Here is a 12,150-nt window from a genome sequence, read left to right on the forward strand (position 1 = left end):
GGATACAATAAAGTGGTACAGTCCTTTTCCCTGGCTCTCTGTGTGATGTAGGAGGGCAGAAGTTGCCTGGGGCCCCTGTGCAGTAAGTGACACCGGACACCAAAGGCTGCAGCGCTTCCAGTATGGCCCCTGAAAGTGCCAGCCACTGAAGACCACCACCACGCCTGGCAGAAGCCACACAGTTTGGCACATTTATAAAATATGTAAAACAGGGTGGGGTGAGGGGAGACAGAAGCATGAGGTGTCCAGGGTGGCATGACAGACACCAGACATGCATCGTGCATTGAAGCCCCCTCCCCCAGCCCCTCTCCCTACCCCAGCCCAGAGCAGCACCCCCCACCCCCCTCCCCTGCCACTGCCCTCAGGCTGGTGGCTTTGCAGAGGACAGGGGACCAGGGTGAGGGGTGCTGCCGTTTGCCCCATGGACAAGGACAAGAAGCCTTAGATGAGTCTAGTTGAGAGGTGGAGCCATGGGGAAGGAAGGCAGACCTCCTCCACTTCGACATGCAGGAGAGTGGCCTGTGGGACCCCAGCGGTGGGAGAGGAGGGGCAGGGCCAACCTTAGACAAGCCCTACCAATCAGAAATCTAAGGCAAGGGTCCCAGTGTCCCCTCCAAGCCCACCCTTCCATACACACACACACACACACAGGCAACACACTCACAACCCTGAGCACACCCCAATGGGGCTCACACCCCGCATCCCTCAAGAGCCCCTCTGGAGCTTGGGAGGAGGCTTTCCCCTTAGGCCAGGGCTAGCCTGAGACAGGTTCTCCCTCCCAGTAGCCAGGTCAGCCCTCTTCAGCGTGGGGAGAGGGACAGCCAAAGGCCACAAGGCCAGGCGGGCTGGGTGGTGGTCCAGCAGGCCTCCCCAAGCTGGCAGAGCTGGTGACCGAAGAGTCTAGGTGGGCAGGAGCAGCAGGACTGCTATACCCGCACGGGGGGCCCTGAGCAGGCTGTCAGCGGCCCCCGAGACCCATACTCATAGTCCGCATCTGTGGGCGAGGCCATGAAGGAGCTCAGCGAGCTCCCTGTCTGCCGATCCCGGAAGCTCTGGATGTAGCTCTGTGGGAGAGTAAAGACAGGTGTGAGAGAGGTACTGCAGACCCTGCCCAGAAGGCCACCTCAAGCAGACATCCTGTCCCTGCAGCCCACAGCCTGAGACTCAGCCCAGACTGCCTTAGGCCCGGGACCTCACCACACCCGGAGTCCACAGCCCTGAGACCCTACCCCCTACCATACCTCATCAATATTCATACTCAGGACACCTTTCCCCCAATCCTAGACCTGGACCCCTCAGGCTCATTGGGCAGGGGTCACAATAGGTAGACAAATGCTAGGCCTTCGAGATAGTGTGATCAGCCCCTTGGGAAGGCCCAGTCCTGCTGGGACAGAATCTGCCGCATTCCCTTCTTCCCCGTTCGGGGCTAGAGAGGCTCAGGGTGCTCACCGGGGAGAGGACATCTCCATTGAAACGTTTGATGGGCACCGGCCTGCGCCGATAAGCCGGGTCAGGGGGCCCAGGTCTTGGAGGAGCCCGGGGGCCTCTGGGGGGTGCCCGAGGGGGTCTCTTCTTCCTCCGCTTCTCCTTGCGCTCCTCCTGCTGCCGAATCCGCATTAGCTGCACGCGTCGCCGCTGCCGGCTGATGACCACTGTGAGGGGATGGGCAGAGAAGGGTCTCACAGGCCCTCGTGCCTTGTCTCCCCCAAGCCTCCCCGATCCTCCCTACCCGAGGGCTCCAGGCTTCCAGAGTCCCTTCATCTGTGACCTCCCACTCCCCCTTCCTTTCCTGGTCTCCCACCTCCCAGATGGGACTTCTTGCAGTTGTTTTTTTCTTCCGACGGTCATATGGAAGATTCCTAGACTTCTAAGTACTCCCTCTCCAGCTGTTAATCCCTTTTCCCATCCTGAGCCCCAGGTGACTCACCTAAACCAGACGTCATCCTCTCTCAACCAGATAACTACTGTCTCCTTCTCACTGGTCTGCCTTTCTACACTTGCCCTCCCCGATGTTTTCTACCAGCAGCGAGTGAGCATCCCAAACCCTAAATGAGATTATATGCCCCCTGCTTTAAACCTGCAGGAGCATCACATTGCCTTTCTGGTAAAATCCAGAGTCCTCATCATGGCCCACAGGGCCCGCACAAATGGCATGCCTCCACCCACCACACTCCAGCCCACTTGCTCAGCAAGCCAAGCTCTTTCTTTCTGGGGACCTGCCCTTGCCGTTCCCTCTTCTCTAGCTCCTTGCATGTGGCCTCTTATCTTTCAGCACTCTGCTTAAATGTCACCTCTTCCAAGGGGCCTTCCCTGACCACCCTATCTATAATAGCCTCTGTAAGTCACTTGTTCACGTTGCCCTGAATATCTCTTTCATATGACTCCAGAGCTGGAATAATCTAGTGTTTGCATTCTGTTGTCTGTCTCCCTCCACCTGAATGTGATCCCATGAGGGCAGGCACCTTTTCTCTTGGATCCCCCGTGCCTGAAATGGGCTTGCCACAGACCCCACACAGCCCTATACCTTATTGCAGAATGAAGGGTGGGGCTGAGGTCCTGCCTGGCCAGACCCTGAGCAGGTCAGCTCTCCAACCCTATTTGGCCGCTGGTGTGCACAGCTTCTTCCCCCCCACCCCATTCCGTCCTTCCCCCCACCCATCCCCAGCCGCTCCTTTCTCTCTCGCCCACCCTGGCCTGTGCCCTCTCACCTTCCGTGTGGGAGTCCCCCTCGGCCGTCACCCGCCACTGCACCAGAACGCCCATCAGGCTGAGCAGGGGCCAAAGTGCCAGCAGGGCCCAGCTCCGCCAGCAGAGGGGAGGTACTGGGGCGGCGCGCAGGCGCTCCACCGCATAGCGCCCCAGCAGCAGCAGCTCGGCAAAGTAGTCGGCGGCCGTGGCAATGAGCGCAGCACCGGTCACGGCGGTGGCCAGGGTGGTGAGTGGTCGGGGCCAGCGCAGCGTGAGCAGGGCACAGAGTAGGCCGCCCCCCAGCAGCAGCCCTAGCGGGCCCCACACGGAGCCCGGCTGGTAGTAGGGCGCGGAGCCCAGCAGGGCGGCAGCAGCGAGCAGCAGACCGAGCAGCAGCCCAACCAGGAAGAGGCCCACGCTGCGCACCAGCATGGCCACCAGCCCGCAGAGCAGCCCAATGCCCAGTGCGATGCCCGCACTTGCCCCCGCACTCAGCTGCGTCTCCAGCACCCGCTCTCGGTAGCACAGCAGGAAGATGACCACCGAGCCAAACAGCAACCCAGTGAGGAAGAGCACTGCCTTGAAGCAGCGGTAACCTGGAGGGGAACAAGGGCTAGTGAGGGGCCCAAACGAGGTCGCCGGGCTCCAGGCGGGAGACTGAGCTTTCATGGATATGGAATCCCAGGGGAACCGGGAGCAGGACACTAAGATCAGAGACTTGGGGGGTCACTGAGGGTATCAGTGATGGGACCACTGAGGTCAAGGCAGGTCAGAGAGAGAGGTCACTGGGAGTCCCTGGGAAAACAGAGAGATAGAGTGATGAGATGAGCACTGGGTCTTGGAGGGTCAGAGGAGTCAGATAAATCATTGGAGTCAAGAGTCAATCAGTGATAGGGTCATTAGGATCTTTGGAATCATAGGGGTCAGAGAGCTTGGTCACTGGAGTCACAAGGGACCAGCAATTAGAATCATCGTGGCCTTGGGAGGGACTGCTCAGAGACATGAGGGATTCAGAAGTCAGAAAGAACTTGAGAGATGAGGGTCACACAGGTTCAGGAAGATGAGGTCTTTGAGGGGTCACAGGGCTTCAGAGATACGACATTATTAGAAAACGACAAAGAGAATGGAGAAGCAGGGTTATTGGGGAAGGATTCCAGAAGATGAGGTCATTGCAAGTAGGGGAATTGACAGACATGGAATCATTGAGAGTATTAAAGGGTTTCTGAGAAGGGGAAATATTGAGGCCAGAGAAATGGGAGATCGTGGTGGGGGAGGGGCACACAATGGCATCATAGGTATCAAAGTGTTAGGAGTAATAGAGGGAGACAGAGGGATGGGAGGTAATGAGATAACAAGGTGGTTGGGGATCACTAGGGTCATAGGTGTCAAAGAGGATTTTAAGGGGAAACAGTGCTCATGGAGTTTCGGCAAAATGGAAGTTATACCCATTAAGAGGACCTGGAATGGTGAGGAACTTGTAGATATGAACAGTTGGGTACATGGAAGTCAGAGATGGAGGTCAAGGGGTCAGGGAGCTCCAAAGAGAAAGTTCACAAAGAGGAGATGGAGTTTTAGGACTGAGGGGAGGCATCAGAGTCCAGGAGGTTCTGGGGTTAGAAAGAGGAGTAGGGCGTACACAAGTGCTCAGAGTCCAAGAGCCTGGGAATGAGGGCATCCAAAGAGGGTAGGGTGGCAGGAAAGCCCAGAAGAGGGAATGTCAGGTTGCACTGAGCAACTGCAGAGGGAATGGGTATGGGTAGTGGAGGGCATGAGGTGACAGACTCCTTGGAGACCCAGAATGTGTCCTGAACCCTTAGAAGGGCACTTCCTCTTGCTCATTCTGCAGTTGTGCAGCCTCGAGTTTGTGGGTGGAAGGGGAGGGACCATCTGGCTCCCATCCGTGCCTACTACACAACCATTCTAGGGGGAGGTATAGAGGCTGCAGAGCACTTGTCTCATGACACCTCTGCCCAGCCTGGAATCCAGACCTCCGTGCCCTTGTTCTCCTTCCAGTTGCCTATAATGCTCCCCCTGGAGGCCCCCAGCCCATCGAGCTTGCTCCCCTCTCTGAAATCCTGTAGCTCTTGCTATAGTCATTGAGCACTTACTCCATTAGCCCATCTGGCACCTTTGTGCAAATTAGAAAAAGTCGTGTCTTCCTCTAGGCAAAGCAGCCCATGCCAAGGCCTAGAGTTTGGCAAGTGGAGCATGGGCTGGACTTCAGACCCCAGTTATCTATTCAACTGAACTCCCTTGTACAGTGCCCATCCTATACAACTGTTCACGGCAGCCCTGATTACTAGAGCCTGCCTTGTAGGCTATCTCCATGTATGTGACTACCATCTAGCCCACCCTAACATGTATTACAGGGGTGAATGTTCCAGAAGTCTCTCCCCTACTGGACAATATGCCCTGTGGTAAAGGACTATGTTCAGTCAGCCTGCTAAATATTTTCTGTGACCCAAACACATCTTCACCACAATAGCTATTATTTACTGAGTGTCTACTATTTTCACAACAAACCTATGTGAGACAAATATCATTGTCCCCACTGTTCAGATGAGAAGACTGAGGCTCAGACAGGTTAATGTGCTCAGGTATCACAATTAGTAAGGTACAGAGCCAGTTTCAAATTCAAGCCTGCCTAATTAAAAAACCTGTGTTTTCTAGGATCTAGAGTCTAGATGATCCATGAACATGTGTGGGATGAAAGAAAGAGATAGCTATTCATGGTGGTGGTGGTGGTGGTGGTGGTGATGTTCTAGAGAAGATTTGGGGTGCCTAGAGAAATAATTAGGGGAAACAGTGGGGTGCCCAGATGAGGGATGAGATAGGGGTCTCACCGAAGAAGCAGTAGACGACTCCAAACAGACAGCACATGATGCAGACGAGGGCCGGCAGTGCCTGGTACCTGCGCTCCAGGGGCTGCTCACAGGGTGCACCCCAGAAGGCATCATCTGGCTCGGGGGGCAGCAGCTGGAACCGCAGTGTCGCCACAGTGCCTGGCATAGTGCTGGGAATGGAAGGGAGTCACCCTCCCAGGTCAGCCTGACGGAGAGGAAGTTGGGGTCAAGGAGGAGTCCTGGGTCTCCACCAGGATGGGGGCAAGAATGGGAATGGGAGAGCCAGGCAAGGACACCAGCGGACAAAGGAGTGGTGCCCAGATCATGCAGCTCTGGAAGCATTTCTGAAGTGGAGCAAAAGACAAAGGGAAACAAAGTGCCTGGCTAAAGGAGGGGTTGGGATGAAAAAGTTAAAAGGGACACTGGATTGAGGGAAGAGGAGGGCAGTGTGCTGCCGGTAAGAAGGAGGCAGCCAGGAGACTCCCCTGTGGGCGGCCAAATCTGGGATTGTCCAAGATCTACCTGGGCTGGAGGCGACCTGAGCTTCTGAGCGAAAGAGGCCGTGCAGGGGCCCGAGGTTCCGGGGTTGTGGAGCGCCAGAGGCCCCAGCTGACTGGGGTCCGGGAAAAGTCCGCCGTGCGGGGAAGGGGGCTGCTGGGCCGGAGAGACTGGTCTCTGTGCGGCGGCGTCGCTGCTCCGCCTCCAACACCGGCTGGCACTCCAGTCCCGCGGAGTCTGGGGACTCAGGCTGGGCCTGGGAAAGGGAAAGGAGCAGGAGCAGGGGCTCGGGCTGCCCCAGAGCCGCGGCCCCATGCCCTGAGCCCGCCCGCGGCCTTTGGTGCTGATGGACAGCTCCGGCCTCTGCTCCTGACGTCACTCAGGGCGCACCATCCAGGCAGGGGCGGGCTCCTTCTGACGTCACCCGGGACGCACCAACCACGCCGGGGAGGCAGGGGACTCCGCCCCCGGCATTTCCCTCACCCGCACTGAGGAGGGGGCACTTCCGGGGGTCCTTCCCCTTTAACCTCCCCCTTCTGCTCCGGCTCCGGTAGCTGGAGCCCGAGACCCCACCCCGGGGGCGGGGACCTCGCAGTGACACGTCGGACCGCGGCGGCCGCGGCCCAGGCTCCCGCGCGGAGCGCTAGAACCCTGCGCCCTACGGAGGAGGATCGGAGAGCGGCGCAGGGGAGTTCGACGAGGGCCGCGTCGGTGGGGAGGGAGCGGGACCGCCCGCTTGGCCCGGGCCCTCGGATCCGCCCCCTCCCTGGTCCCGCCCCCTCGGAGCTTCCTCTGGCTGCTGTGGGGCTGCTCCGGGGCCGGCGGCCCGCGGTCCCGGCGCCATGCGGGCATCGCTGCTGCTTTCGGTGCTGCGGCCCGCAGGGCCCGTGGCCGTGGGCATCTCCCTGGGCTTCACTCTGAGCCTGCTCAGCGTCACCTGGGTGGAGGAGCCGTGCGGCCCAGGGCCGCCCCAACCCGGAGATTCTGAGCTGCCGCCGCGCGGCAACACCAACGCGGCGCGCCGGCCCAACTCGGTGCAGCCCGGAGCCGAGCGCGAGAGGCCCGGGACCGGCGCAGGCGCCGGGGAGAACTGGGAGCCGCGTGTCTTGCCCTACCATCCTGCACAGCCTGGCCAGGCCGCCAAAAAGGCCGTCAGGTAGGGATCAGCCCCGCCAGTCCCACCCCCTAGGCACCCGCCGGGGCGGGCGCGCCGGGGAGGCCGCCGGAGGCTGGGTCAGGCTCCGGAAGGAAGGGGCCGGCCGGCCAGGAAGTCTTTGGCCCCGATAACTTCCGATGGCCCTGCTTCCCCGGGAGCTGTGGAACCCATCGGAAGCCCTTTCTGGGCCCCGTCCAGGCCTGGACTGAACTTGCCCTCCTCTGTCCTAAACTGGCTCGATCCCATGCCATGGTCCCTCATAGATCCTATTAGCTCCCTGGTTGGGCTCTTGGGTTTCCAGAAATGACTGGTACATAGGGTGGGTGCATAGAGAGAGGGAAAGAGAAAAGAAAAAACTAGGTTTTACCTGTTTCTCCTGTTCCTGGGTGGGACACCGCAGGATGAGATTTGGGGAGGAAGGGGGAGGTACCCATCCCATTAATGCTACTCTGCCCATGAGTTGAAATAATTTTCTCCTAAGTAACCCTGAGTTCAGATTTCAGTTTTGCAACTTATCTTCTGCATTATGGAAGGTAAGTTACTGGAACCCCTGAGCCCCAGTTTGCCCTTGTCCCAAACACACTCAATACGTTCCTATGCCATAGATTCCTTTACATCATTTGTGTGATGTATTTGTGGTATAATGGCGTATTTATATAGAAATCAGTATATACGCGGTGTGTGGAATAACTATGTGCTGAGCACGTGGCTAAGTGCTTTGATTAGATACAATCAACCACTTTTTACAGAGCAGGCTACTGAGCGAGGCTCAGGTAGGTTAAATTACTTGTTCAAGGACACAGCTGCTAAGTGGTGAAACAGAATCAGACCCACAAAGTATCCCTCATATCAGCATGGATATTGCCATCTCCCCAAAGCACTGAGTAGGTAAGGCCAATATTTCAGGTAAATCCTCATGACCCCTGGGAGAGAGTTGTTATTCTTATCCTATACCTAGGGGAAGAAACAGTTCCAGAGAGGATGTGACCCGCCAGAGCCTATGTATGCGCTCTCCTGCCTGCCCTGTTGTCTTTTTGATAACCTTGTGCCCTCTGCCCCCCCCCCCCCCCCCAGGACCCGATACATCAGCACAGAGCTGGGCATCCGGCAGAGGCTGCTTGTGGCGGTGCTGACCTCACAAGCCACGTTGCCCACACTGGGTGTGGCCGTGAACCGCACGCTGGGGCACCGGCTAGAGCGCGTGGTGTTCCTGACCGGCTCTCGGGGCCGCCGGGCACCACCGGGCATGGCCGTGGTGACACTGGGTGAGGAGCGGCCCATCGGGCACCTGCACCTGGCACTGCGCCACCTACTGGAGCAACACGGTGACGACTTTGACTGGTTCTTCATAGTGCCTGATGCCACCTACACCGAGGCCCATGGACTGGCTCGCCTAGCTGGCCGTCTTAGCCTGGCAGCCGCCGCCCACCTCTATCTGGGCCGGCCGCAGGACTTCATCGGGGGAGAGCCCGCCCCAGGCCGCTACTGCCACGGCGGCTTTGGGGTGCTGCTGTCTCGCACACTGCTGCAGCAGCTGCGCCCCCACCTGGAAAGCTGCCGCAACGACATCGTCAGCGCGCGCCCGGACGAGTGGCTGGGGCGCTGCATCCTCGATGCCACCGGGGTGGGCTGCACCGGCGACCACGAGGTGGGCAGATAAGCCGCCCCGCCGGCTCCTCTGGTCTGAGCTTGTGCACTTGCCCCTCAGAGGCGAGGGGGTAGTTGGAAATAATAGCCCTGGGTTTTCCATGCCAGTGCTGTCACTTTCTATCCCTGTGGTTACAGGGGCAAATCACTCATCTCCTGAACTTGGGTATCCTCCAGACCAATGAAAATAACTATTGCTCAGGGTTGTTCTAAGGATTAGGAAAAAAATAAGGGAGCCTTGCACATAGTAGGTGTTCAGTGTTGGCTATTATTTTATTTGAGCCCCCGGACAGCTCTGAGATAGGATGCATATGCCCATTGCACAGATGAGCTAGCAGAGGCTTGCCCAAAGTCACACAAGCTCACAACTGGTCAAGGTAGACTTAAACCCAGTAATTCTGACTCCCAAGTCCACAACAGGTCATAGGATGGGAAGATGAGGCACACACTGGGGGGTGGGTGGGGAGGCTGTCCCATCACTCTTCCCGTTATGGACCCCTTCCCTTCCCCCTCTCCAGGGAGTCCACTATAGCTACCTGGAGCTACGCCCTGGGGAGCATGTGCAGGAAGGAGACCCCCATTTCCGCAGTGCCCTGACAGCCCACCCTGTGCATGACCCCGTGCATATGTACCAGCTGCACAAAGCTTTTGCCCGAGCTGAGCTGGAACGCACATACCAGGAGATCCAGGAGCTGCAGGTATGGTCTGGGCCCCAGGGATAGAGGAGACAGGTCCTGAGACGTCTCAGAGATCCCAGGGAAATAAAAGCTAGCACTAGAGGGGCGCCTGTGGCTCAGTAGGTTGGGTGTCTGCCTTCGGCTCGGGGCATGATCCCGGGGTCCTGGGATCGAGCCCCACATCCGGCTCCTTGCTCAGTGGGGAGTCTGCTTCTCCCTCTCCCTCTGCCTGCCGCTCCCTCTACTTATGCTTGTGCTTATGTTTGTGTGCTCTCTCTCTCTCTCTCTGTGTCAAATAAATAAATAAAATCTTAAAAAAAAAAAAACTAACACTAGAGTCCGAGAACAAACCAGCTTCCCAGTCGCTGTTCGTTTCTGCCTTTTCTGAGAAGCTCCTCTGGAAACTTCCCTTTCCACCCTTAGGCTGCCCCAATCTGGGGGAAGGGTAGGTGGGGGCCCTGGGATAGCAGGGGTTGGCAGGGGAGTGGGGACCCATCCCAAGTAGCGCCCATCCAAAGTAGCATCCCAATGGCTGCTTTGTCCTCCAGCGATGTGCTGACCCCCACGGTCTTTGCCTTGCTCATGGTCTGTTTCTCCAACCTAGTGGGAGATCCAGAACACCAGCCATCTGGCAGCTGACGGGGAGCGGGCAGCCACCTGGCCCGTGGGCATTCCAGCACCATCCCGCCCGGCCTCCCGCTTTGAGGTGCTGCGCTGGGACTATTTCACAGAGCAGCATGCTTTCTCCTGTGCTGACGGTTCGCCCCGATGCCCACTGCGAGGGGCCGACCGGGCCGATGTGGCTGACGTTCTAGGGGCAGCCCTGGAAGAGCTCAATCGTCGCTACCACCCAGCCCTGCGGCTCCAGAAACAGCAGCTGGTCAACGGCTACCGACGCTTTGATCCTGCCCGGGGCATGGAGTACACACTGGACTTGCAGCTGGAGGTGCTGACCCCCCAGGGCAGCCGCCGGCCCCTGACCCGCCGGGTGCAGCTGCTACGGCCGCTGAGCCGTGTGGAGATCTTGCCTGTGCCCTATGTCACAGAGGCCTCGCGGCTCACCGTGTTACTGCCTCTGGCTGCGGCCGAGCGTGACCTGGCCCCTGGCTTCCTGGAGGCCTTCGCCGCTGCAGCCCTGGAGCCCGGCGACACGGCAGCGGCCTTGACCCTGCTGCTCCTGTACGAGCCCCGGCAGGCCCAGCGGGCGGCCCACGCGGACGTCTTTGCACCTGTCAAGGCCCGCGTGGCCGAACTGGAGCGGCGTTTCCCCGGTGCCCGGGTGCCCTGGCTCAGTGTGCAGACGGCCGCGCCCTCACCACTGCGCCTCCTGGATCTGCTCTCCAAGAAGCACCCGCTGGACACGCTGTTCCTGCTGGCCGGGCCAGACACGGTGCTCACGCCTGACTTCCTGAACCGCTGCCGCATGCACGCCATCTCCGGCTGGCAGGCCTTCTTCCCCATGCACTTCCAGGCCTTCCACCCGGCCGTGGCCCCCCCGCAGGGCCCCGGGCCCCCGGAGCTGGGCCGAGACACGGGCCGCTTTGATCGCCAGGCGGCCAGCGAGGCCTGCTTCTACAACTCCGACTACGTGGCGGCGCGCGGGCGGCTTGCAGCGGCCCCCGAGCAGGAGGAGGAGCTGCTGGAGAGCCTGGACGTGTACGGGCTCTTCCTGCGCTTCTCCGGCCTCCACGTGCTGCGGGCCGTGGAGCCCGCACTGCTGCAGCGCTACCGGGCCCAGGCGTGCAGCGCGCGGCTCGGCGAGGACCTGTACCACCGCTGCCGCGAGAGCGAGCTGGAGGGCCTGGGCTCCCGCACCCAGCTAGCCATGCTGCTCTTCGAGCAGGAGCAGGGCAACAGCACCTGAGCCCGCCCCGCAGCCCGGAGCCCCGGCATGGCAGCGCCCCCCACCAACTCCTCCCCAGCAACCCAGAGCCACCTACCAGCCTCGCCGGACAGGGCTGGCTGCAGCCTCGGACCCCAGGGCCGCCCGCGGGCCCCCTCTCTCTAGCTTTGTGGGTCCTCGGGCTCAGGACAGGCCCCGGCGGGGGTGGGGGGTGGGGGGGAACCTCCGGAACTGCCCCTTCCTGCCCCAAACCTGGTCTCCCTGCCCCCGCCCCCCTTGACGCTGCTGATCAGGCTGTGGCCTCTTGAGTATTTATGCAGTGCAGTCTGCCTGACGCCAGCCCCATCTCCTAGGGCCTCCTGGGGGCTGGGCTGTAGATGAGTGGTTGGGGAAGAGGGGAGCTGAGAGAAGAAGGTAGGGTATCTCCCAACTTCTCCCTTCTGGACCTGGATGAAGCTCCCTGCCTTTAATAAACTGACTGAGTGTGGACTCGTGATTCTGAGTTTTCAAAGGTGGCCTGGGGATGGGGAGGACTGGCCGGGAGGATGGAGGTTCCCTTGTCCTGGCTGGCTGGGGCCCGGGTTTCCTTTTCCCTGGGATCAAGCCATGCCTGTGCCCGGCCCTGCCCCAGCTTGGTCATACAGGCACACAGAGAATTCTTTATGCCTCTTTATTCTCAGTTTCGTCAGCGCTTTATAAAACCAGACCGGAGGCAGAGAGGCCCGTGGAGAAGGCTCCCTTCCCACCCCCAAGTTCAGCCAAGGTCTAATGGGTCAGCCTGCTCCCTGTGGAGGGGAC

General features: G+C 59.6%; 2 protein-coding genes across 3 annotated transcripts; one reads left to right on the top strand and one right to left on the bottom strand.

The window, feature by feature from the left end:
* Positions 1 to 151: 151 nt before the first annotated feature.
* On the bottom strand, positions 152 to 6,598 carry TMEM198 (transmembrane protein 198). Its single transcript, XM_035007050.1, has 6 exons — positions 6,513 to 6,598; positions 6,054 to 6,285; positions 5,532 to 5,736; positions 2,709 to 3,284; positions 1,450 to 1,652; positions 152 to 1,064 (listed from the first exon to the last, which is right to left on the bottom strand). Exons 3-6 carry the CDS (start codon positions 5,695 to 5,697, stop codon positions 927 to 929), a joined length of 1,083 nt encoding a protein of 360 aa, XP_034862941.1. The 5' UTR covers positions 5,698 to 5,736; positions 6,054 to 6,285; positions 6,513 to 6,598; the 3' UTR covers positions 152 to 926.
* Positions 6,599 to 6,698: 100 nt separating this feature from the next.
* On the top strand, positions 6,699 to 11,848 carry CHPF (chondroitin polymerizing factor). Of its 2 annotated transcripts, XM_035007048.1 has the most exons (4): positions 6,699 to 7,185; positions 8,260 to 8,833; positions 9,351 to 9,530; positions 10,114 to 11,848. In XM_035007048.1, the coding sequence occupies exons 1-4, from the start codon at positions 6,872 to 6,874 to the stop codon at positions 11,371 to 11,373; spliced, it is 2,328 nt and encodes a 775-aa protein (XP_034862939.1). In that variant the 5' UTR covers positions 6,699 to 6,871; the 3' UTR covers positions 11,374 to 11,848. The 2 variants fall into 2 exon arrangements, with proteins under 2 accessions (XP_034862939.1, XP_034862940.1); XM_035007049.1 differs by lacking the exon at positions 9,351 to 9,530.
* Positions 11,849 to 12,150: the final 302 nt, after the last annotated feature.

Source organism: Mirounga leonina, unplaced genomic scaffold, assembly GCF_011800145.1.
Source record: "Mirounga leonina isolate KUSES-001 unplaced genomic scaffold, KU_Mleo_1.0 Mir_151, whole genome shotgun sequence".
Lineage (NCBI taxonomy): Eukaryota > Metazoa > Chordata > Mammalia > Carnivora > Phocidae > Mirounga > Mirounga leonina.